The sequence below is a fragment of the Dendrobates tinctorius genome, unplaced genomic scaffold, assembly GCF_039654945.1.
Source record: "Dendrobates tinctorius isolate UK_male_01 unplaced genomic scaffold, ASM3965494v1 ptg000296l, whole genome shotgun sequence".
NCBI lineage: Eukaryota > Metazoa > Chordata > Amphibia > Anura > Dendrobatidae > Dendrobates > Dendrobates tinctorius.
This window is the reverse complement of record NW_027361963.1, coordinates 2,209,127-2,232,977: the sequence shown is the minus strand read 5'-3', so window position 1 is coordinate 2,232,977 and position 23,851 is coordinate 2,209,127. Positions and strand designations below refer to the sequence as shown.

General features: G+C 46.4%; 1 protein-coding gene across 1 annotated transcript in view; it reads left to right on the top strand.

Annotated features, from left to right (window-relative positions):
• The window catches only part of LOC141073099 (uncharacterized), a 222,984-nt gene that overhangs the window by 45,489 nt on the left and 153,644 nt on the right, over nt 1–23,851 (top strand). The window contains 5 exon segments of the mRNA XM_073560437.1: nt 1,702–1,799; nt 1,878–1,956; nt 2,062–2,159; nt 2,282–2,399; nt 18,933–20,637. Of these exon segments, the coding sequence (XP_073416538.1) occupies nt 1,702–1,799; nt 1,878–1,956; nt 2,062–2,159; nt 2,282–2,399; nt 18,933–20,637 (2,098 nt within the window).

Sequence of the window (23,851 nt, the reverse complement as noted above, 5' to 3'; positions counted from 1 at the left end):
GGTGCCCTTTATAACCATGACGTGGCAGGCAACCCTTGGATAGCACGATTCATGAGAGCCGCAGCCAGGTCTAGACCATTAATCACCCAGAAATTACCATCATGGGATCTAAACCTAGTGTTATCTGCACTAACAGGGCCCCCATTTGAACCCATCCAGTCGGTACCCCTAAAAATCCTATCATTAAAGACAGTACTTCTAGTGGCCCTAACATCTGCTCGCAGAGTGAGCGATATTCAAGCTTTGTCAGCAATACCCCTGTTCACTAAAATCCTAGACGATAGAGTCATACTGAAACCTGACCCGGCGTACCTACCCAAGGTGGCGACACATTTTCATAGGTCCCAAGAGGTAGTCCTTCCTTCCTTCTGCCCAAACCCTAAGAATAGGGGAGAGGAGAGATTTCACACCCTAGATGTGAAGAGGTGCCTAGTCCGATACTTAGTGGCCACCAAGGAATATAGGAAGGAAGGGTCTCTCTTTGTGTGTTTCCAGGGGCCGTGGAAGGGACTCAAAGCATCCAAGAGTACATTAGCAAGGTGGATAAAGGATGCGATTGCCCTGGCGTACTCATATGGTGGAAATACCATTCCGGAGGGTTTAAAAGCTCACTCTACAAGAGCAATGGCAACATCATGGGCAGAAAGGTCAGAGGTATCAATAGAGCAGATCTTTAAGGCGGCCACCTGGTCAACACCTTCTACCTTTTTCAAACACTATCGCCTAGATCTAGCCTCTACGTCTGACCTGACTTTCGGGAGAAGGGTCCTTCAGGCGGTGGTCCCTCCCTAAGCTACCAATCTCTGAAATTCTCTCCGTGGTGCTGTCATGGGTGAGAGAGAATAGCTTAGTTACTCACCGATAACGGTGTTTCTCGGAACCCATGACAGCACCCGCTTATTTCCCCCCCCCCCTTTTTTCACGTGTGCGGTGAGCACGATTTAACTGTGTGTAGAGTGTTTTCATTAGACACGGTGCGTCTTGATAATATGCAACATTATAATGTTATGTATATACTTTTGTTGTCAACTAACCTGGAGACCCTCTGATGCTCTGTAACCAACAGGGGGCGGAGGAGAGGTGCCGCCTTTTTATCTGTAGGTTCCTGTCCTTGATGGGCGGACCCCCTCTCTCCGTGGTGCTGTCATGGGTTCCGAGAAACACCGTTATCGGTGAGTAACTAAGCTATTCACCACAAATGCAACTGAAACAGTCAGGCGAATTAATACACTTCCACAAAGCCATAACGCTAATTTGGGGAAACACGGTTGATGAATGAAATTCCGATGCAAGTTCCTTAAAAGCATAAGGACCTGTCATTATGTCACTAACCACCTGACTGCCACCAGCCAATCAGGCAGTTCCTAATGATGTTAATGGGGAAAGAAAATAAGCTGCCTGCTGATGATTCACACCAGAGTTTACAGAAGAACTTATAGGTTTGTGGCAAGTCCTGATGTTTAGGATTTTTTTCAATATTTTTTTGTTATCAAAGCACCAAAGTACATGGAAATTATATGAAAATAATCAAACAGTTTTTTAGTCGCAGACCTCTGTTATCTCTTCATACCGGCAGTGAGGACCACAACAATGTAATTTCGTCCCTGATACACAAACCTAGAATTACCAGTTCTGAGAGACGTGTCTCATATATAGACAGATACACGGCAGGTCATGTATTCAGTCTGTGTGTCTCCACAGATGGATCCAGGAGGAGAAATCCACCAGAGAGATGTCCCCGTCCTCTGTATCCTCAGGACTGTCCAGAGGAGAATCACAACATCCCGGAGGATCATCAGGTAGATGACACTGAAGACCCCACAACATCTGACCATGAAGTGATGGGACCTGAGCTCATCTTACATTTTTCTTTTTAGGGTGAAGATCTGATTGATATTAAGGTTGAGGTTATTGATGAAGCGGAAGAGGCGATCGCAATATGGGCCGATCAGCAGGGTGAGGAGGGGAGACTGTCATGTCTGTTCTGTGGTCACCTACTACTACTCCCATCATCTCATCATCACATGACACAATCTATCCCATCACTGTGTGTCTCCACAGATGGATCCAGGAGGAGAAATCCACCAGAGAGATGTCCCCGTCCTCTGTATCCCCAGGTCTGTCCAGAGGAGAATCACAATATCCCGGAGGATCATCAGGTAGACGGCGCTGAGCCCTGTACTGGATCTGTATATGGGGGGACATTTCTGATCAAGGTCATAGATGTCACAGATTTTGGAGGTTTCTTGTATTGTGCTGATTGTTACATCTGATATATCAGGAGGAAGATCTGACTAAGAATAAAGTGAAGGATGAGACAGAAGAAGAAGTGATGACGAGGTGGGATCAGCCGTGTGTGAGTGACGTGAAGGAGGAGATTTCGGTTAATGTTTTTACAGGTATGTAATAATGACCGGTGTGTAATGGAGATGATGATGATGAGCGGTGTGTGGTTATGATGGTGACCGGCATGTGGTTATGATGGTGACTGGCGTGTGATGATGATGACCGGTATGTAATGATGACCAACGTGTGATATCGTGTGAAGTCTCTGGTTGCAGTGAAGCTTTATCCACATCACAGCAGTAGCGTCCGGTGATGGCGCGGCTGCTCCTGTAGAGTCCGGCGGTGCACCGATCAATAACAGGGCCGCCTTCACACCTCGTCTTAATGATTTAGGAAGCACAGATTTAGTTTTCCTTTTCCTTTGTTAATATTCCTTCCATCCTTTCCGTCCATATTTTTCTTCCACAAGTGCCGAGCTGCCATATGAATGACTGAGCTTGTGTTACAGGTTATGAATCTCCCCGTCCTATGGATCTCGGTGATGTATTAGCCTCTGCCTGGTGCTGACGAGTGAAGAGACATGTCACATGTAGAGTCGTCCTACCTGTCCCCTCTGTTTGCCTCCTACACTGAGGCCGGCGTTCTGGTCCCTCTACATCCAGGCTGGCCGCCCAGTGGCATGAAGAGCCCTGTGGTAAGTCAGTAAGTGCCGTGCTATGGAGGTGTGGGTCACACATACGGCTGTTGTCCCTCTGCCACTATGGAGGCCATCTTGGATGTAGAAGGACCAGAATACTGGTCTCAGTCAGAGGCGACCAGAGGACACCAGGTAGGTGACAGTACATGACAAATGTTTAGTGACTCCTCTGTGCCGGGGTGGAGGATAGCTTTATCATAAGGGATTACGGGCTTGTATGTACAAACAAACGTGATATATCCGGCCCTACAGCCCCCTGACGTATAACATCCAACCCTGTAGTCACGCCGACATAATGGCTCTGTAGCCATCCTCCACCCGGTATAGAACATGTGGCTCCTCCCCACATGTCGGTTGACACGGTAACTGTTGGGTAAATAGAGCCTGGAGGGGCGTAATTAGGGGTTGATATGTGCAAAACAGGACAGATGTAAAAATGCGTTATACTGTCAAAATAAAAAAACGTTTTTGTGTATTATAAGACCACATTGTGATTTTGGGAACATCCCTTTAAATGAAAATTAGATCCATGGAAAGAAACTACCCACCCGATCAGTCCAAGTGGGTTACACTGGTCCGTGTGCGTGCCGTAGGTGTCCCGTTCTTGTACCGCCCGTGTGCAGTCAGTTGTTTTTTCAGCAGTTATTAACCCTTCACACGGCCATTTCCAGTTTCCTGCTCGTGTCTGTGACCATCGGATCGTCTCCTGATTCTCCGTTCGGCATCAGAGATTTTTCTCGCACCCATCAGATTTCGGGGACAAATGAGCTGAGAATAAATCTGCAGATTGTAGAACACTGGTCCGAGTTATACATTAGTGTGAATGAGCCCTTAGAATAAAAAAAAAAATAAAGCAAGAAAAAAAAGGAGTAAAACAGACTTAACCCCTCAGTGGCCGAGCTGATTTTCACCTTCATGACCCGGCCACATTTTACAATTCTGACTACTGTCACTTCATGAGGTGATAACTCTGGAGTTTCATTGGATCCCACTGATTCTGAGGTTGTTTCCTTGACACATTGTACTTTGTTAGTGGTAAATTAACCCCTTAATGACCGGAGCTTTTTCCGGTTTTGCGTTTTCATTTTTCGCTCCTTTTCTTTCCAGAGCCATAACTTTTTTTATTTTTCAGTGAATATGGCTATGTGAGGGCTTGTTTTTTAGCGGGACGAGTTGTACTTTTGAACACCACCATTGGTTTTACCATGTTGTGTACCTGAAAATGGGAAAAAATTCCAAGTGCGGTAAAATAGCAAAAAAAAGTGCAATCGCACACTTGTTTTTTTGTTAGCATTTATTGAACCAAGCAAAAAAATCCAAAAACTGCCCTGCCATTATGATTCTCCAGGTCATTACGAGTTCATAGACACCAAACGTGTCTAGGTTCTTTTTTATCTACTAATAGGAGACCGGGCACACTCTATTTATGCGGTGAAAGATTTTAATGTGCAATACATACAGTAGTGCATCACTGAAGAGGTCACCTGAGTTCGGGCTTTCACTTTACGGCATGGCTGCGTGAGAATTTTCTCACACAGCGTTGCCGGTGACAGAAGGATACACTGCCTCGGAGTACCTGCGCTCAGTGCATGCCGGAGTCCCTGTAGAGCAGTCACATCTCCCGATGTCAGTGTTCTACACAGGAGATCGTCGTGGGACACTCGTTATTAAATGGACTACGGCAGAAAGGTAAGTATAGGTTGGTTTATTTTATTTTTACAGGAGAACGAGGGCGTCGGGGATTAGGTGATTGGTGAGTATGTACTGTGTGTTTTTTTTTTTTTTTGTTTTTTTACTGTTGAACACATGCATCGTCTGATGGGAATGCTGTCCCATCATCGGCTATCCGGATGGGAGCAGTAGTCCCATCAGACGATTCCTGGCTACACAGACGCACACACACATACAAGCAGACCCCCACAGACCGACACACACACAGTCTTCGCCCACACACACTCTTCCTCCTCCCTATCTGCAGCGTTTCTCGCAAACAACTCCGCAGCAAAACCGCAAATCTTTTTACACCTGCAGTTTTGCTGCGGATTTGACTGACTCAATGGAAGTCAATGGGTGCAGAAACGCTGCACATCCGCAAAAAGAATTGACATGCTGCGAAAAATAAAGCACTGCAAATCCGCGCGTATTTTACCACAGCATGTGCACACCAATTCTGAATTTCCCATTGACTAACATTGCTTTTGCACTACACTGCGGATTTGATGCAATTCCGCGCGTCAAAAAACGCTGTGGATCCGCATCAAAATCCGCAATGTGTGCACATAGTATAAAAACAGAAAATTTGCCAAATATTACAAAATAAAAATAAAAAATATATATTCAGTACCCATAAATATTTTTGTTACAAAAACAAGATTCTTTATCATCCTACCACCGAACAAAAAGTGGAATAAAATGCGATCAGAGAGACTAATAATAAATAAAAATGTTATCGTTAAAATGTCATCTTGTCCCGCAAATAAACAAGCCGCCATAAGATCTCAGCAAGGCTCGGCTCACATCTATCCTGCACTCTACGCTGAGCGATTACACCGGGGTTTCCGTGTAAATACGTGATTCAGACGGAACCCCCAGCAGAAGTTTAATGAGGCAGACGGACGCACTGTGGATGCAGTTTGGCCAATGATCTGGGAGCATCCGTCTTTTTAGGCGTGCGCACAAGCGTGGTCCACCACAGTTTTGTGCACTTCTGAAAAGGACAGCACTGAACAGAGGCCAGATGGAGTCCATAGTAACTGCTGCCTCATTATAGTTAATGGATCCATCAGGGTTTTATCCAAATCACATCAATTTGATATTAAGATGGAAACCCAATGTAAGTCCTCAGTGTAGAGCACAGGATAAATGTGATCCCAAATGTTATGTAAAATGTTCCCAATAAAAGCTTCAACTCAATCAACAAAAAATAGGCAAGTCCCCAGTCAGTTCTGTCATCTGTTAATGGAAATATAGGGCGTTTCCATGTTACTGGTAGCACAAAGTCTCCTCAAAACCACTAATGCCCCTTGTCCCCCAAAAGAAATTTAGCAAATTCTGTGCTCCCAAATCCAAATTCCCCCCCACTGAGCTCCAGTGTGTTTAAACCACATTTATAAATAAGTGTTGAGTCCATATAGATGAAAAAAAATTAATAATAAGACATAAAGAAAAAAATTGTTGATAAAAAACCTTTATTATAAATAGGTTGCTTCACACTGTATACACTAAAAAAGCACCGTAAGAATTTTATAGATACAAAATTTGTTGATATATCAATATGATACAACCCACAAAATAAAAGATTAGTGTTAGTGTTACAAGTGCTAAAGAGGAAAATAAAGATTTACCCGAAAGTGGACTCTCTGGGTCACGGCTCCAGAGCCCCCGGGAGCGAGTGCCCAGGTGAGGACCACCCCCTATACAGGGAGTGTTAGGGACAGACCTCCAGGGGATGGAGCCACAACAGCCGGAACCAAAGGGACGACTGGGGCAATAGAGGGTAAGAAGGCACAGACGTGTCCGATAAGCAGGGCACCGGGCAACACAGAGACCAAGTGGGGTACTGGACCGGAGAGCTGGAGGAGAACAGAACAGGAGGCTGTAAAGGAAAAGAAGCACGATGATGTACTAGGCGTAGGAAGGCAACAACAGAGAAGGAGACCGGAGAGCAGGAGGCAAGACAGAGGAGGGAAGGCACAAGGGAGGCAGGGAGTGCAGAGTACAGTAGAGGCTGAACGAGACGAAGCAGGCAGAGGACAAGGGAGAACGAAGGGGCACAAAACACAGCATGGACAAAGGACAGGAGGGGGCCTGAGAACACAGTGGACACTGCACCAGACAGCGTCACCGCATATGATAACCTGGCGCCGAGCATATGTAGCGGTGGGTGCTGCTGTGTTGGGGGCGGGGCCAGCGCGTCACACTACCCAGGAGGCTATGTGCACGTACCCGACGCCGGGGGAGCCGGAGGACGGGCGCGGGGATGCACCGAGAAGCAGGAGCGCGCCGGGCAGAGCACGCAGGGAGGTGAGCAGAAGCCGTGACAGTACCCCCTTCTTTACGCCCCCTCCTCCTAACGTTGGAGAGAAACTGTCTCATGATGTGGGGAGCATCAATATTCTCCTGGGGTTCCCACGATCTCTCCTCGGGACCAAAGCCCTTCCAATCAATCAAAAACAAGAGTCTTTCCTTTAACAGTCTTCATAGCCAAAATATCTCGTACCTCAAAGGTGTTATCCGAGCTACATGGTTGGGAGGTTTGAGAAGGTGCAGAATGAAAGTGGTTAAACATGGCTGGTTTAAGGAGAGATACATGGAAGGTGTTGGGAATCCTTAGTGAGGCGGGTAATCTCAGCTTGTACGCCACGTCGTTGATGCGGCTTAAGACCTCAAAAGGACCAATGTAACGTGGACCTAACTTGTAGGAGGGGATTTTCAACCTGATATGTCGGGAAGCTAACCAAACCTTATCCCCAGGGCGATACGGGGGAACGTCTAGCCGTCTTTTGTCGGCATAACGCTTCATTCTGAGGCTGGCACTCTCGAGCCACTTTGGTCTCCCTCCAAATCTGAGAGAAGTCCACAGACAAGGAATCTGCTGCCGGCACACCCGAAGTGGGGGACACGGGAAGAGGAATGCCGGGGTGTTGACCAAAAACCACAAAAAAGGGAGATTTGGAGGAGGCTTCACTTGGATGATTGTTGTAGGCGAATTCCGCCCAAGGCTTGAGAGAGGCCCAGTCGTCCTGATGAGCATTGGAAAAATGCCGAAGGTAAGATGTTAGCACCTGGTTGACTCACTCGACTTGACCATTCGACTGAGGGTGAAAGACCGAGGAGAAATTCAACGTTATCTTCAGTAATCCGCAGAGTGCTCGCCAAAAGAGGAAGGTAAACTGGACTCCTTGATCTGAGACAATATGCTGAGGGAAACCATGGAGGCGAAAAATGTGAAGCAAAAAGATCTTTGCCAACTCGGGAGCGGTAGGTAGACCAGGCAGAGCGATGAAGTGGGCCATTTTGGAAAATCGGTCCACGACCACCAATATCACTATATCTAGAAGAAGGAGGCAAGTCAGTGACAAAATCCATGGCAATATGAGTCCAGGGGTTTGCAGGTACTGGTAACGGATGTAGGAGTCCCGCAGGAGCATGCCGGGGAACCTTGTTCCGGGCGCAAGAGGGACAGGAGACAATGAAGTCTTGGACATCCTTGCGAAGCGAAGGCCACCAGTAATGGCGGGAGACAAGCGAGAGAGTCTTTTTAACTCCGGCATGTCCAGAGAATCTTGATGAGTGACTCCAGCGTAGAACCTTTAATCTATCTCCACTCCGAACAAAGGTCTTACCAGGTGGTGGGGAGACCAGGCTTACTGGAGCCACGGTAAGGATCTTGGCAGGGTCAATGAGATGGATTGGACCCTCCTTGTCAACAGCCAGGAAGGACCGTGAAAGAGCATCCACCTTGATGTTCTTCTCCCCGGGTCGGAAGTGGAGTTCGAAGTTAAATCTTTCAAAAAACAGTGACCATCTGGCCTGTTGAGAGTTGAGCCTCTGGGCGGACTGAAGATAGGCTAAATTCTTGTGATCCGTGAAAATGATGAACGGATGGAGAGCACCCTCAAGAAGATGGCGCCACTCCTCAAAAGCCATCTTTATGGCTAAGAGTTCTCTATCTCCAACGGCATAATTACGTTCGGGAGCGGAGAAAGCCTTAGAAAAGAATCCGCAGGTAAGAGTGCGGCCCGAGGAGGATTTCTGCAGGAGAACTGCTCCAGCTCCCACCGAGGATGCGTCAACCTCGAGGATGAATGGCCTGCTGGCATCCGGGCAATGAAGTACAGGAGACTTAGCGAATTCTTGCTTCAGGGCCTTGAAGGCAGCCTCTGCTTCAGAGGGCCAATGATTGGGATCGGCTCCTTTGCGGACAAGAGCGGAGATGGGTTTAGACAAAGAAGAGAAATGAGGGATAAATTGCCTATAATAATTGGCAAAACCCAAAAACCGCTGAATTGCCTTGATTCCGAGGGGATGTGGTCAATTGAGAACTGCCGAGACTTTCTCAGGATCCATCTCTAATCCAGAGTTCAAAACGATGAAACCAAGAAAAGGCAAAGAAGTTTGCTCAAACAGGCATTTCTCCAACTTGGCAAAAAGGTGGTTCTCTCTGAGACGTAGAAGGACTTGGCGGACGTCACGGCTAGAGTTGAGCGACTTTGGTCGGTTCGGGTTTCATGAAACTGGTCCGACTAGGGCAAAAAAAGTCAGAGTTTCGTCCGAAACCCGACCCCAATGCAAGTCAATGGGGAATAAAAGTCGGCATTGAGTGGATGAATGTCATTAGCTCAATACAGACTTTTATTTCACATTGACTTGCATTGGGGTCGGGTTTCGGACGAAACTCCGACTTTTTTTTGCCCTAGTCGGACCAGTTTCATCCGACTCAAATTTTGTTTCATGAAACCCGATCCGACCAAAGTCGCTCAACTCTAGACTCACGGCGATGTGTGGCCAGATCAGGGGGACAAGACCAAGATGTCGTCTAGGTAGACTACGACACAGGAGTAGAGGAGATCTCGAAAGACATCATTAACGAGTTGTTGGAACACTGCAGGTGCATTGCAAAGCCCAAAGGGCATAACCAAATACTCGTAGTGTCCATCTCTCGTGTTAAACACAGTCTTCCACTCGTCCCCGGAGCGTATGCGAACCAGATTATAGGCCCCTCGTAGATCAAGCTTAGTGAACACGCGCCCCCTTCAAGCGATCAAAAAGCTCAGACATGAGTGGTAGTGGATATTTATTCTTCACCGTGATACGATTCAAGCCACGATAATCGATGCACGGGCGCAGGGATCCATCTTTTTTACGAAAAAGAAGCCTGCTCCTGCAGGGGACAAAGACTTCCGAATGAAGCCTCTGGCCAAGTTGTCTTGGATGTATTCAGACATGGCTTGGGTCTCTGCCGGGGAGAGAGGATAAATCCTACCATGAGGCGGAATGGTACCAGGAACGAGCTCGATGGGGCAGTCGTAGGGACGGTGCGGAGGAAGAGTCTCAGCCTCTTTCTTGTCAAAAACATCCAAAAAATCATGGTACACCGACGGCAATCCATGGGGAACAAGACAAGGACGAGGGATACCTACGTGACACACCGACAGCAGATACCGAGCCTGACAAGACTCCCCCAGCGCAAGACTTTGCCACTATGCCAATCTAAGGTGGGCTCGTGGAGCCGCAGCCAAGGAAGACCAAGCAGGATAGGGTGAGAAATACCTGCTAAGACGTAAAACGTCATTTTCTCCTTGTGCAGCGCCCCCACCTGCAACTCCACTTCATGAGTCACTAGAGTAAGTCTTTAGCAGGGGTCGACCATCTACGGAGGCGAGAACTTGCGGTTTTTGCAAGGCCCTCACGGGAACAGAAAGATTATTAACCTCCTCTAGCCTAATAAAATTCCCGGCGGCACCCGAGTCCACATAGGCCACCAGAGAAGCCCGCTTCCCACCAACATGCGAGAGGGAGAGAGGTATCATATACACCTAGGGAGGCCACTCTTACCTGGCCTAGGCGGAGAAGTTTTCCTGACGTTCCAGACAAGTTCGGATGAGATGGGAACCGCTACCGCAGTAGAAACACTGACCGTGGAGGCTCCTCTCCCTACGACGCTGGTCAGAGAGCTTCAGGCAGTCCACCTGCATAGGTTCGGGTGCTGGAGGTGAATGGAGACTCCTAGGTCGAGGACTAGGTGGCCTGCGGACAGAAGAAAATGGACGAGAGACCCTTCTCTCCCTGGCACGCTCTTGAAAGCGGACGTCAATTTGGGTATCTAAAGAGATCAAATCCTCGAGAGCTGTTGGGGTGTCACGACCAGCGAGCTCATCCTTTATACGACTCGAGAGGCCTCGCCAGAAAGCGCCCACCAAGGCCTCATTATTCCAACCTAAGTCTGAGGAAAGAGTCCTAAACTGGATAGCATACTGGCCCACAGTTAAAGAACCTTGACTTAAGTTAAACAAAGCCTCAGTGGTGGAGGCTAAACGGCCCGGTTCGTCAAAAACTCGACGAAAAGTATCCAAAAAAACGGAAAGCTGAGTAACTACTGGGTCATCACGTTCCCAGAGCGGGTTGACCCAAGCCAAAGCGTCCCCCTCTAGATGAGAAATGATGATGGCCACTTTGGCTCGGTCAGTGGGGTACTGCTGGGGCAGCAGTTCAAAATGGAGACGGCACTGATTTAAAAAACCCTGGCATAATTTGGCGTCTCCGCTATATCGAGGTGGCTTGGCAAACCGCGGAAGAGGGTGGGAACCCGCGGCTGGAGGAGCAGATGCGGCCGAGTGCAAAGCGACCAACCGACTGTCTACCGAAGCCATGTAGCTGAGGATATGCGACTGGGTGTCTCGCTGCTGAGCCAATTCCTGTTGCAAGCCAGCCAACTGGGCGGCGTTTCCAGGGTCAGAGGACTGGAGGGCGGAAACACAAGAGTCCATAGTTTTCATGAAGGACATCATGCGCGTCTGGTTCTCCCGAAGGAAAACTAACTCTTTCTGAGCGGCCGTGGTTCCAGCGGGGTCCACGGCCTGGTTATGCTGTTACGGTGTTACAAGTGCTAAAGAGGAAAATAAAGATTTACCTGAAAGTGGACCCTCTTGGTCACGGCTCCAGAGTCCCCGGGGGCGAGTGCCCAGGTGAGGACCACCCCCTATACAGGGAGTGTTAGGGACAGACCTCCAGGGGATGGAGCCGCAACAGCCGGAACCAAATGGACAACTGGGGCAATAGAGGGTAAGAAGGCGCAGACGTGTCTGATAAGCAGGGCACCGGGCAACACAGAGACCAAGTGGGGGACTGGACCGGAGAGCCGGAGGAGAACAGAACTGGAGGCTGTAAAGGAAAAGAATCACGATGATGTACTAGGCATAGGAAGGCAACAACAAGGAAGGAGACGGAGAGCAGGAGGCAGGACAGAGGAGGGAAGGCACAAGGGAGGCAGGGAGTGCAGAGTACAGGAGAGGCTGACCGAGACGAAGCAGGCAGAGGACAAGGGGAGAACCACGGGACACAAAACACAGCACGGACAGGAGGGGGCCTGAGAACACAGTGGACGCTGCACCAGACAGCGTCACCGCGTATGATAACCAGGCGCCTTACCTGAGCAGGCGCCGAGCATATGTAGCGGTGGGCGCCGCCATGTTGGGGCAGAGCCAGCGCGTCACACTCTCCAGGAGGCTGTGTGCACATACCCGACGTCGGGGGAGCCGGAGGCCGGGCGTGGGGACGCGCCGAGAAGCAGGAGCGCGCCGGGCAGAGCGCGCAGGGAGGTGAGCCGGAGCCGTGACAATTAGATTAGTTTGGCTTGGCCCCAGTGTAAAATATAGCACACAGGTATGGTGTCAGCGAGATTTAAGAATTTTACATAAAGCACAAAAAAATAGATAAAATACAGAAATGGGCAAATATGCAGTGCTAAGTGCTAAATTATATGAATAATATACCAAAAGATGTGTACTATTTATTGTAAAAAAAAGTAGTCAAAAATGGTGACTACAGTGCTGATAAGTGCAAAAGCACTATAAAGTCCTGCACTATACTAGCACAGATGAAAAATATTGTAATAAAATATGAAGTGATATGTGCTACAAAGGAATTCATTAAAGTGCTGTTTGCATATAAATCTCTATTTAAAAAATCATGCCAACCATTAAATAAAGTTCCGTAGTGCACTATGTACCTACATTAAATAACTAGGGAAATGCACTATAAAGTGCTATACTGCGTTGTGCTAAGCTATGGAAGAGAGACCATAAGAATATCATACAGAAAGCTATATGTTGATCACATATGGGTCTAAAAAAGAGCCATATATAAACAGATCATGTATGGAAAAAGCACAATATCAAACTGACCAACTCAAAATAATAGTGGGTTCAAAATGGTAAGGGTTAAGGTGCTTCAACGCGCCCCGACGTGCGTTTCGGATGTGCTCCTTATGGTGCTTTTTTAGTGTATACAGTGTCAAGCAACCTATTTATAATAAAGGTTTTTTATCAACAATTTTTTTCTTTGTCTTATTATTAATTTTTTTTTTATCTATACGGACACAACACTTATTTATATATGATACCAAATGGTCTGCCATTCATTTTCTTCCAGTAGAGATACGTTACATTTAAGGTATATCATTTTCATTCATACATATATATACATTTCTTTGTAGTGTTTTCCTCTGCTGTGTTTTTTAAACCACATTTAGCATCCACATGTTTGGCATTTCTGTAGCGGTAAGGCTACTTTCACACATCAGGTTTTCGGCGTCAGGCGCGATCCGGCGTCGTGCCGGAACGCCGGATCCGGCAAATGTTTCGTTAAACCGGATGTGGCGGATCCGGTTTTCTGGCGGATCCGTCTTTTTCTGGACAGACAAAACCGGATCCGTCTCATCCGGTTCATCCGTTTTTCTATCCGTTTTTCGACGGATTACGCCGGATCCGGTTTTTAAAATTGACCCTTGTGGCCTTCCGAACGGGATTGGCTACTGGAAAACTATATATAGCATGTTCCTACAGCCCTTCTTTGACAGGTTGTAGAGGAGAAAGTGCAGGTTGGAGAGAAGAGCAAGTTACTGGCGAAGATGGATGTTGTCATTGGAAATATTTTGAAGAATTTGGCGGATTTTACAGCGGAGGCAAATCGTTTGAGGGTGATTGTTCTGGAGAAGGAGAGAGCGAGACAGCAGCGCATCAGGCATCGTAGACGACGTTTGTGGATCCACCCCATCACAGCCAAGAGAATGACGCGTGGGGTCTATTCTACACTATGCATGGACCTTCGACGAAACCCGGATACATTTTTTGGATATGTTAGGATGAAAATGGAGAATTTTGATTACTTGGTGGAGCGCATTGCACACCTCATAAGAAAAGCGGACACCTATTGCCGCTTCTCTGTTTCACCCGCAGAGCGTCTGATGGTGACTTTAAGGTAAGCCACATTTATTGGATATGATCGCATCAGAGCACACTTTCACTGCAATCTTGTTGGTGGTAATTTGTATCTCCAAGTGTTATAGGTCAGTTTTGGTATGTAATGCTGTGATTTAAAACTAATTTATTGTTTTTTTAATTCCCCACAGATTTCTTGCAACTGGAGAATCCCTTTCGTCACTGCATTTCCAGTACAGACTCGGGATTTCCACCATATCTGGAATTGTGAAGTACACATGCCGTGCACTGTGGGACTCCTTAGCTGAAGAGTTTTTACCAGAGCCCACAACAGAGAGGTGGATTGAAATTGCTGACAAGTTTCAACAGATATGTCAGTTTCCAAACTGCTTGGGCGCTGTGGACGGGAAACATATCCGCATTGTAAAGCCAGCTGGATCGGGATCGGAATATTTCAATTACAAGAAATATTTTTCAATTGTCCTCATGGCCATCGCTGACGCGGAATACAAATTTATTGCGGTTGATATTGGGGCCTATGGCCGCTCCAATGACTCTCAAGTTTTCAAACTGTCTGCCATGGGGCATAAACTGTATGGAAACACCTTCCAGTTCCCACCACCTAGACCGCTGCCGCAAACATCTGGTCCACCTATGCCATTTGTCTGTGTAGGGGATGAAGCCTTCCAGCTGTCAGAACACCTTTTGAAACCGTACTCTAGCAGAGGATTGACAAGACCAAAACGCATTTTTAATTACCGCCTCACAAGAGCAAGAAGAATGGTTGAATGTACCTTTGGTATTCTGACAGCCAAATGGCGGGTCCTATTGACTGCGATCAACCTCAAGACAGAAACTGTGGACGAGGTGATCAAAGCGTGCGTGGTACTCCACAATTTTGTTATCTGCAAGGAACCCATTTCCATTGAGGACACCTCTGAAGAAACCACCTTGCAAGATTACCATGACATTACCACTAGAAGTTCTGTGACGGTTTCAGTAATGAGGGACAATTTTGCACTATACTTTGTCACCTCAAGGCAGAGTACACTGGCAGGATGACAGAGTGTGAAAGATTTGTGCCCTAACCAAACTTGTGTACCTTCTGTACCAACAGTATATACCTTTGCCAACCAAAGTTGGCTATCTTGTCATGGTCTCTATTTTTAGCTTTAGGCCACAGGTGTGTACCTGGTTGTGTTTTATGCAAAGTATTTCACCTTTTAACAAAAGTTGTGTACATTGTTAGGAAATCACCAACAATAAACACAACTTTTTAGGTGAAATACTTTGCTTCAAACACAACCAGGAACACAACTGTGGCAAAAAGCTATAATTTACGCACAGTTATATACCTAGTTTTGAATACCATTTCACCTTTTAAATACCCTGTATTTAACCTTTTTCGCCGCAGAAAGAAATGACAGACAACCAGTGTAAAATAATTTAACTTTTATTGAAAAATGTTTTTTTTAGTAAACTTTTTTAAAATTTTAATAAACTTGTTTAATAAAACTTTGAAACTATAAAACTGAAACCATAAAACTGGTCATTTTTATTTAAATACACACATCATAAATCTGTGTAGTGTGTGGTGGAAATACTGCTGTAGGGGCTGCGGGACACTTCGACACTGGGAGTGTGGAGAGAGGACTGGGATCGTGGTGGGGAAGGAACAGTTAGAGGTGAAGGTGTGGAAAAAACTACAGAATGGGTGGACATGTGGGAAGCAGAAGAGGTGGTGGGTGGTGGAGTGGAGGGTTGGGCAGGGACTGTAGGAGCAGATGATGTTGATGGCAAGTTGTATGGGGAAGGAGTTTGGTACGGGGCAGGTTGCTGGAAGTGGGGAGATGTCTGGTACGGGGCAGGTTGCTGGAAGTGGGGAGATGTCTGGTACGGGGCAGGTTGCTGGAAGTGGGGAGATGTCTGGTACTGGGGAGGTTGCTGGTACTGGGGAGTTTGCAGGTACTGTGGAGGTTGCTGGTGCTGGGGAGGTGGATGGTGCTGGGGAGGTGTATGGTATGTAATAGGAGGGGGAGGATGGAAAGTGGATGGTATGTAATAGGAGGGGGAGGATGGAAAGTGGCTGGAGGGGGTGTAGATGTAATAGGAGGGGGAGGATGGAAAGTGGCTGGAGGGGGTGTAGATGTAATAGGAGGGGGAGGATGGAAAGTGGCTGGAGGGGGTGTAGATGTAATAGGAGGGGGAGGATGGAAAGTGGCTGGAGGGGGTGCAGGTGGAGGAACTACTGTGGTGGGAGGAGGAGGAGGTTGGGAGGTAACTTGCTGGAGAGCAGCGTGGCATGAATGCATTACATGCATCTGCTGGGCAGGAGAGAGTGTTTCCATGCGCTCCACAACAGACCTGAAAAAGGTGTGGTTTGGCGAAGATCTTGCTTCTGAATGCATGGTTTGCAGAAGTGTCTTCACCTCCAGAATGCTGGAGTTGATCTGCTGATAGCCTGCGGAGATTTGCTCTGACAAGACTTTTAGACAGTTCTGGAAAGATGCATTCAGATGCAAGAACTCTGGCGCATAAGTCTTTTCCTGACCCCTCTGCCGCTGCCGCCCAGTACCCGCAGGTGTACTAGAGGTGGCAGGGGCAGAAGGGTGGGGTAAAGGGAAAGCGATCTCCTCACCAGCAGCTTCATGTAATGTAGGCGGCCACGATGCTCCTGTGCTGGTGGATGGGACAGATGGGTCGAATGTGTGGGAAGGCTGGGAAGGTGCAGATGTACCGGGGCGGTCGAAGTGTCCCTCGGTGCCGGTCTCCTCAGGGATCGCCTCAGAAGGGTCCAATCGTGCAGGCTCCCGAGTGCTGCTCACCGTGCTGTGGAATAAAGAGAAAAAAAAACAATTATTAAAATACTGACATGGTATGGCCCTGGCTGAAAAAAAAATTTACATATAACATTTTTTTTCCACATGTGGTGTGTAATATTTACCTTCTGGTGACCATTGTTTCCCGGAGGAACGACAGGGCTTCTTTGTACTTGCTCCTGCGTCCTCCAGATCCACTCGGGGCCCGCATCTCTTTATTGAACTCCTTCTTGAAACGATCTCTCACAGACCGCCACCGATTCACAATTCTGTTCCCTGAAACGAGAAAGGAGTGGTTAGTATACAACATCAGTGTTTCCCAAACTCCAGTCCTCATGGTCCCCAGGGGTCATGTTTTCAGGATTTCCATAGTAAATAGAAATCCTGAACACATGATCCGTGGGGACCACGAGGACTGGAGTTCGGTAAACACTGGTTTACATCAAGCAACCGGTACTGTATATACTTACGCTCTTTAATCTGGGCCCGAGCTTCGAGGTCCTCCCAGCGGCCCACAAGGAGCGAACAGATTTCCTCCCAGAGTCGTCGGGTAACGATCAGGTCAGCGTGGCGGCGGTCAGCCATATTCCAGAGCGGCTCCCTTTCTCTGACGAGATCGATGAGGCGGTCCACATCAATCCCTCCATCCTCACCGTCAGAGTCGGGAGCATGCTGTGAAGGCTGTTAAAGAAAAAGACAAAAATAACATAATTAGCCTCCACAAAAGAAATGAAATAAAAAGTGCAAAAAAACAAAGCAAAAATATTTATACTTACACGCTGGTGACCGCCGCGTTGCTGTCGCCGACGACCCTGGGAGGCACTGCGAGGAGCTCTTGGCCAAGCACCAGATTGGGAAGACTAGAGAAGAAAACAAAAAATGTTATGTCTTTGGATGTAGGCATTTGTTTGCTGTGTGTGGTCTGCAGAACATTGTTTTCTATGTGTTGTGTGTAGTGTGATGTTGTGTTTCTGCGTTTGATGCAAAAAACTTACCAATTGTGAGCCCACTCCAGGTGTCTGTCCACCCCTTCCTTCTTCTTCTGGGAGCTCCTCTTCATCTTGTGATTCCTGTTTTGAAATAAAAGGCAATGAATAGACATATATTACAGAGAAGATGGATTTTGGAAATAAAAACTTACCGTCAAACGCTGACGATGCGAGGGAGGGCTCCCAGAAGATGATGTGCTGTCTTCCTGGTGGCCACACTCCATGCCTGTGGGTGGTGTTCCAGCTGCTGCCATTGCTGCTGCTGCTGCATCTATTGGGCGGCTGTTGAATAAAGAGAAACAAAGGGCCAATGAATATCTTGATATTCAATAGCCCTAGTTTGGAGGAATGGGTTATTTGATAATTACCGTCTCTCATCTGCTGCTGGCCTCCCCTCCTCAGCATGTTCTATTTGCTGCTCCATTTGGGGTGGTGGTGGTGCGGATGGTGCTGCAGTGGTCTCCTGCCTTCTCCTGCTTCGCTTGGTTGCTTTCTTGGGTGGCATGTTGGGTGTGGCTGTGGGTCCCACTGTCTTGCTTTTATATATGTCTTGTGGGCAGAGCTACTGAGCATGCTCAGACCAAAAAACCGGATCCGGCGCATTGCGGCGCTCATAGGCTTTCATTGTGTGAAAAAGCCGGACGCGCCGGATCCGGCGTGTCCGGCTTTTTCGCCGGAGACAAAAAACGTTAGTCACCGTTTTTTCCAGACGCCGGATCGCGACACATTGCCGGATCCGGCGAAAACCGGATGAAACGCATGGCCATCTGGCGCGATCCGGCGCAAATGCAAGTCAATGGGGGGAAAACCGGATCCGGCATTGCATTTCGCCGGATCCGGTTTCTGTCAAAAGCGCCGGATCGCGCCTGACGGCGAAAACCTGATGTGTAAAAGAGGCCTAAGAGTCCTCCTACTTTAAAAGTGTGTGTCTCCAGGAGAACAAGCTGTGCATAACGTAGTGGTGACTACTCCATATTGGTCACTACAATGACAGTTTGCAATTTTCACTCCCTTTAAGAACTGTTTGTTGTCTTGTGTCATTCACTTTACCCGTTATTGCGTTTTTGATATGGCATGTAGTTGTTTTCTTTATTACTTTCACTGTCGAGGGTCTTCATTATGAGCTCTATGAAATATTTGTAGAAATCCCTTTTGTGTTGTAGAAAAAAATTCACATCCAATCTATCTTTCTTCCTTATAGAAAATCCTTGTGAGAATAACTGGTTATCACTAAATTGTAAAAAAGAAGATATCAGGAAGCAGTCTAATGGAGAAACCCTCATTATCCTTCATGGAGCTCCTGGAGTTCACAGCACTTCACTTTCTTACGATCCTCCTAATCATGAGGAACCCTCTCCTGAGCAATCTCACATTGTTACCACAATTCCAGGTGACAAAGTGGATACAAGATTTCACTGTGACAAGCAATTTCCTAAAAGCTCAGATTTTTTAACACAAAGAAAGCACAAAGGAGAGAAGCCATACTCTTGTTCAGAATGTGGGAAATGCTTTACAAAGAAATCAAGATTTGTTATACATGAGAGAAGTCACACAGGAGAAAAACCGTTTTCATGTTCAGAATGTGGAAAGTCCTTCACAGATAAAGGGGGTCTTAATCGACATAAGAAAGTTCATACAGGAGAAAAGCCATATTCATGTTCTGAATGTGGGAAGGGCTTCATCGAAAAAGGGTATCTTATTACACATCAGAGAATTCACACAGGAGAAAAGCCATATTCATGTTCAGAATGTGGGAAATCCTTCACAGATAAAGGGCAACTTATTACACATCAGAGAATTCACACAGGAGAGAAGCCATATTCATGTTCAGAATGTGGGAAATGCTTTACAAAGAAATCAATATTTGTTACACATGAGAGAAGTCACACAGGAGAAAAACCGTTCTCATGTTCAAAATGTGGAAAGTCCTTCACAGATAAAGGGTATCTTTATCGACATAATAAAATTCATACAGGAGAAAAGCCATATTCATGTTCTGAATGTGGAAAGGGCTTCATCCAAAAATGGAATCTTATTACACATCAGAGAAGTCACACAGGAGAAAAGCCATATACATGTTCTGAATGTGGGAGGGGCTTCATCGAAAAAGGGCATCTTATTACCCATCAGAGAATTCACACAGGAGAAAAGCCATATTCATGTTCTGAATGTGGAAAGGGCTTCATCCAAAAATGGTATCTTATTACACATCAGAGAATTCACACAGGAGAAAAGCCATATTCATGTTCAGAATGTGGAAAGGGCTTCATCGAAAAAGGGCATCTTATTACCCATCAGAGAATTCACACAGGAGAAAAGCCATGTTCATGTTCAGAATGTGGGAAATCCTTCACAGATAAAGGGCAACTTATTACACATCAGAGAATTCACACAGGAGAGAAGCCGTATTCATGTTCAGAATGTGGGAAATGCTTTGCAAAGAAATCAAGATTTGTTATACATGAGAGAAGTCACACAGGAGAAAAACCGTTCTCATGTTCAGAATGTGGAAAGTCCTTCACAGATAAAGGGCATCTTATTACACATCAGAGAATTCACACAGGAGAGAAGCCATATTCATGTTCGGAATGTGGGAAATCCTACAAAGATAAAGGGAGTCTTATTACACATCAGAGAATTCACACAGGAGAAAAGCCATTTTCATGTTCAGAATGTGGGAAATGCTTTACAAAGAAATCAAGATTTGTTATACATGAGAAAAGTCACACAGGAGAAAATCCGGTTTCATGTTCAGAATGTGGAAAGTCGTTCACAGATAAAGGGCATCTTATTCGACATCAGAGAATTCATACAGGAGAAAAGCCATATTCATGTTCGGAATGTGGGAAGGGCTTCAGCGAAAAAGGGAATCTTATTCGACATCAGAGAATTCACACAGGAGAAAAGCCTTTTTTTTTTTTAAATTCGTTTATTAAACCATAAGCAGGGTATACAATATACATACTTGTACATGGTATATAAGATATTGTACATAATATACACGTTCCATTATGACATAAAATACAGAACACACTTATGCATACCAGTTGTATTACAGAATAAAGCAATGTCAATTAAAGCACACTGGTCTTTGTTATTGCTCAAATGATAATACCTATCCAACTTCTAAACTAAACCTATATCTACAAGAACAACTGCTATTTTGAGGCCTAGTTCCACACATTTAACCATCTGTTATGTGTCACCTCCAATCTAAAAGGTGAGGTGAGAGGAGTTCCACCTCTCCCAAATCTTCTCGAATTTACCTGGGCATCCTCTATTTTGATACAGCGTGCACTCATATGGGATGATAGAGTTCACTAAATTGATCCAGAACCAAAGAGAGGGGAATGAGCCTCCCATCCACCGCAGTGCCAGTATCTTTCGTGCCATAAACAGCGTCTCCCGTAAGAAAATCCCAGTATATTGATCCCATGTCTCCTCATCCCATACTCCAAATAAACCAGTGGCTCAAGGGGAACGGGGGCTTGCACCAAGGATGTTAATATTGATGTCACCTCCTTCCAATATTGTGTAATAACGGGACACTGCCAGATCATGTGAATGAAATCTGCATCCAAAGAATGGCATCTCAAACATTCCGATGACTGGTATCGGCGCATCTAAAAGAGTCGAATCGGAGTCATATATGATTGGTTAATATATAATTGTATCCTATTATTAACAGACGGAGATACCTTGCTTGGAGACTCCAAGATTTCCTCCCACTCCTCTCCCTGTACATCAGGGATGAGCCTATCCCATTTCCCCTTAACCGAATCAATGGCGGACTCTGACCCCACTGATAGCATGTACACTCACTGGCCACTTTATTAGGTACACCATGCTAGTAACGGGTTGGACCACCTTTTGCCTTCAGAACTGCCTCAATTCGTGGCAGAGATTCAACAAGGTGCTGGAAGCATTCCTCAGAGATTTTGGACCATATTGACATGATGGCATCACACAGTTGGCGCAGATTTGTCGGCTGCACATCCCTGATGCGAATCTCCCGTTCCACCACATCCCAAAGATGCTCTATTGGATTGAGATCTGGTGACTGAGGAGGCCATTTGAGTACAGTGAACTCATTGTCATGTTCAAGAAACCAATCTGAGATGATTCGAGCTTTATGACATGGCGCATTATCCTGCTGAAAGTAGCCATCAGATGTTGGGTACATTGTGGTCATAAAGGGATGGACATGGTCAGCAACAATACTCAGGTAGGCTGTGGCGTTGCAACGATGCTCAATTGGTACCAAGGGGCCCAAAGAGTGCCAAGAAAAAATTCCCCACACCATGACACCACCACCACCAGCCTGAACCGTTGATACAAGGCAGGATGGATCCATGCTTTCATGTTGTTTACGCCAAATTCTGACCCTACCATCCGAATGTCGCAGCAGAAATCGAGACTCATCAGACCAGGCAACGTTTTTCCAATCTTCTACTGGCCAATTTCGATGAGCTTGTGCAAATTGTAGCCTCAGTTTCCTGTTCTTAGCTGAGAGGAGTGGTACCCAGTGTGGTCTTCTGCTGCTGTAGCCCATCTGCCTCAAAGTTCGACGCACTGTGCGTTCAGAGATGCTCTTCTGCCTACCTTGGTTGTAACGGGGGGCAATTTGAGTCACTGTTGCCTTTCTATCAGCTCGAACCAGTCTGCCCATTCTCCTCTGACCTCTGGCATCAACAAGGCATTTCCGGCCACAGAACTGCCGCTCACTGGATTTTTTTTCTTTTTCGGACCATTCTCTGTAAACCCTAGAGATGGTTGTGCGTGAAAATCCCAGTAGATCAGCAGTTTCTGAAATACTCAGACCAGCCCTTCTGGCACCAACAATCATGCCACGTTCAAAGGCACTCAAATCACCTTTCTTCCCCATACTGATGCTCGGTTTGAACTGCAGGAGATTGTCTTGACCATGTCTACATGCCTAAATGCACTGAGTTGCCGCCATTTGATTGGCTGATTAGAAATTAAGTCTTAACACACAGTTGGACAGGTGTACCTAATAAAGTGGCCAGTGAGTGTATGTATACAGAGAGGAGATAAGACCCTGGGGACCCTATGATTTAAGAATTCCTATCAAGGGCAAAGACGAGATAGCATTATCTACACCTACTGATCTCGTGTGATTGAAAGGATGACCTTAACTGTAAATAACGAAAGAACTGGGATCTCGGAACATTGCATTTAACCTGTAATTGTTCAAAAGATAACAGAGCTCTGTGATCATGTAAATCACTTATCGTATAAACATTGTATTGAATCCAGAATTCGGTAGATGGGTGTTCAAGTAATGCCGGAAGGTAGCCATTATTCCACAGGGGCATCTCAGCTATGATATCTCTAAATCCAATCACCCTTTTAATCTGTTTCCATACTGTTCGTGCCAGGCGAAGTAGGGGTAACAAATGAGGAACGTTTATTTTCTCCCATTCCAAAAAACCCAGCGGACAATCTACCCGTGCAGCATGTAGCAAATGATGTTCAGAATTAGGAAGGTGACCTCTGGGCATCCACTCACTTATAGCTCTGGCCTGCCCAGCCAGATAATACAGAAAAAAATCCGGTAATGCTGCCCCCCCCTTCTTAGGCCTCTGCAGAGTGGACAGCCTGAGCTTGGGTCTGGTCTTCCCCTGTATTAAAGATGTAATTTGGGAATTTAGGTTCAAAAAAAGGATCTGGGCACCACCACATCACTATGTTGAAGAGAATAACTGAGTTTTGGGAGTAGTATCATTTTGATTAAGTTAATATGTCCGGCCACAGACAGTGGGAGTTTAGGCCTGTTTCACACATCAGTTTTTCACCATCAGTCAAAATCTGCCGTTTTGCAAAAAAAAAACGGATCCGCCATTTTGGTTGGCGGATCCGTTTTTTTTCCCATTGAGTTGCCTTACCGGCGGATCATCACGGATGGCTATCCGTTGGATCCGGTTTTTTGCGGATCCGCCAAAATTTTGGCGTCCGCCAACATGCTTGGACGGACAATGCATTTTACATTGCGCATGCCTGGAGGATTTGCCTCGGCCACAAATTTAACCCTAACCCTTTTTCTGGCGGCAGAAAAAAATTCTCCCCAGGCAGCGGTTCCTTTTGATGGGTTTTGATCTT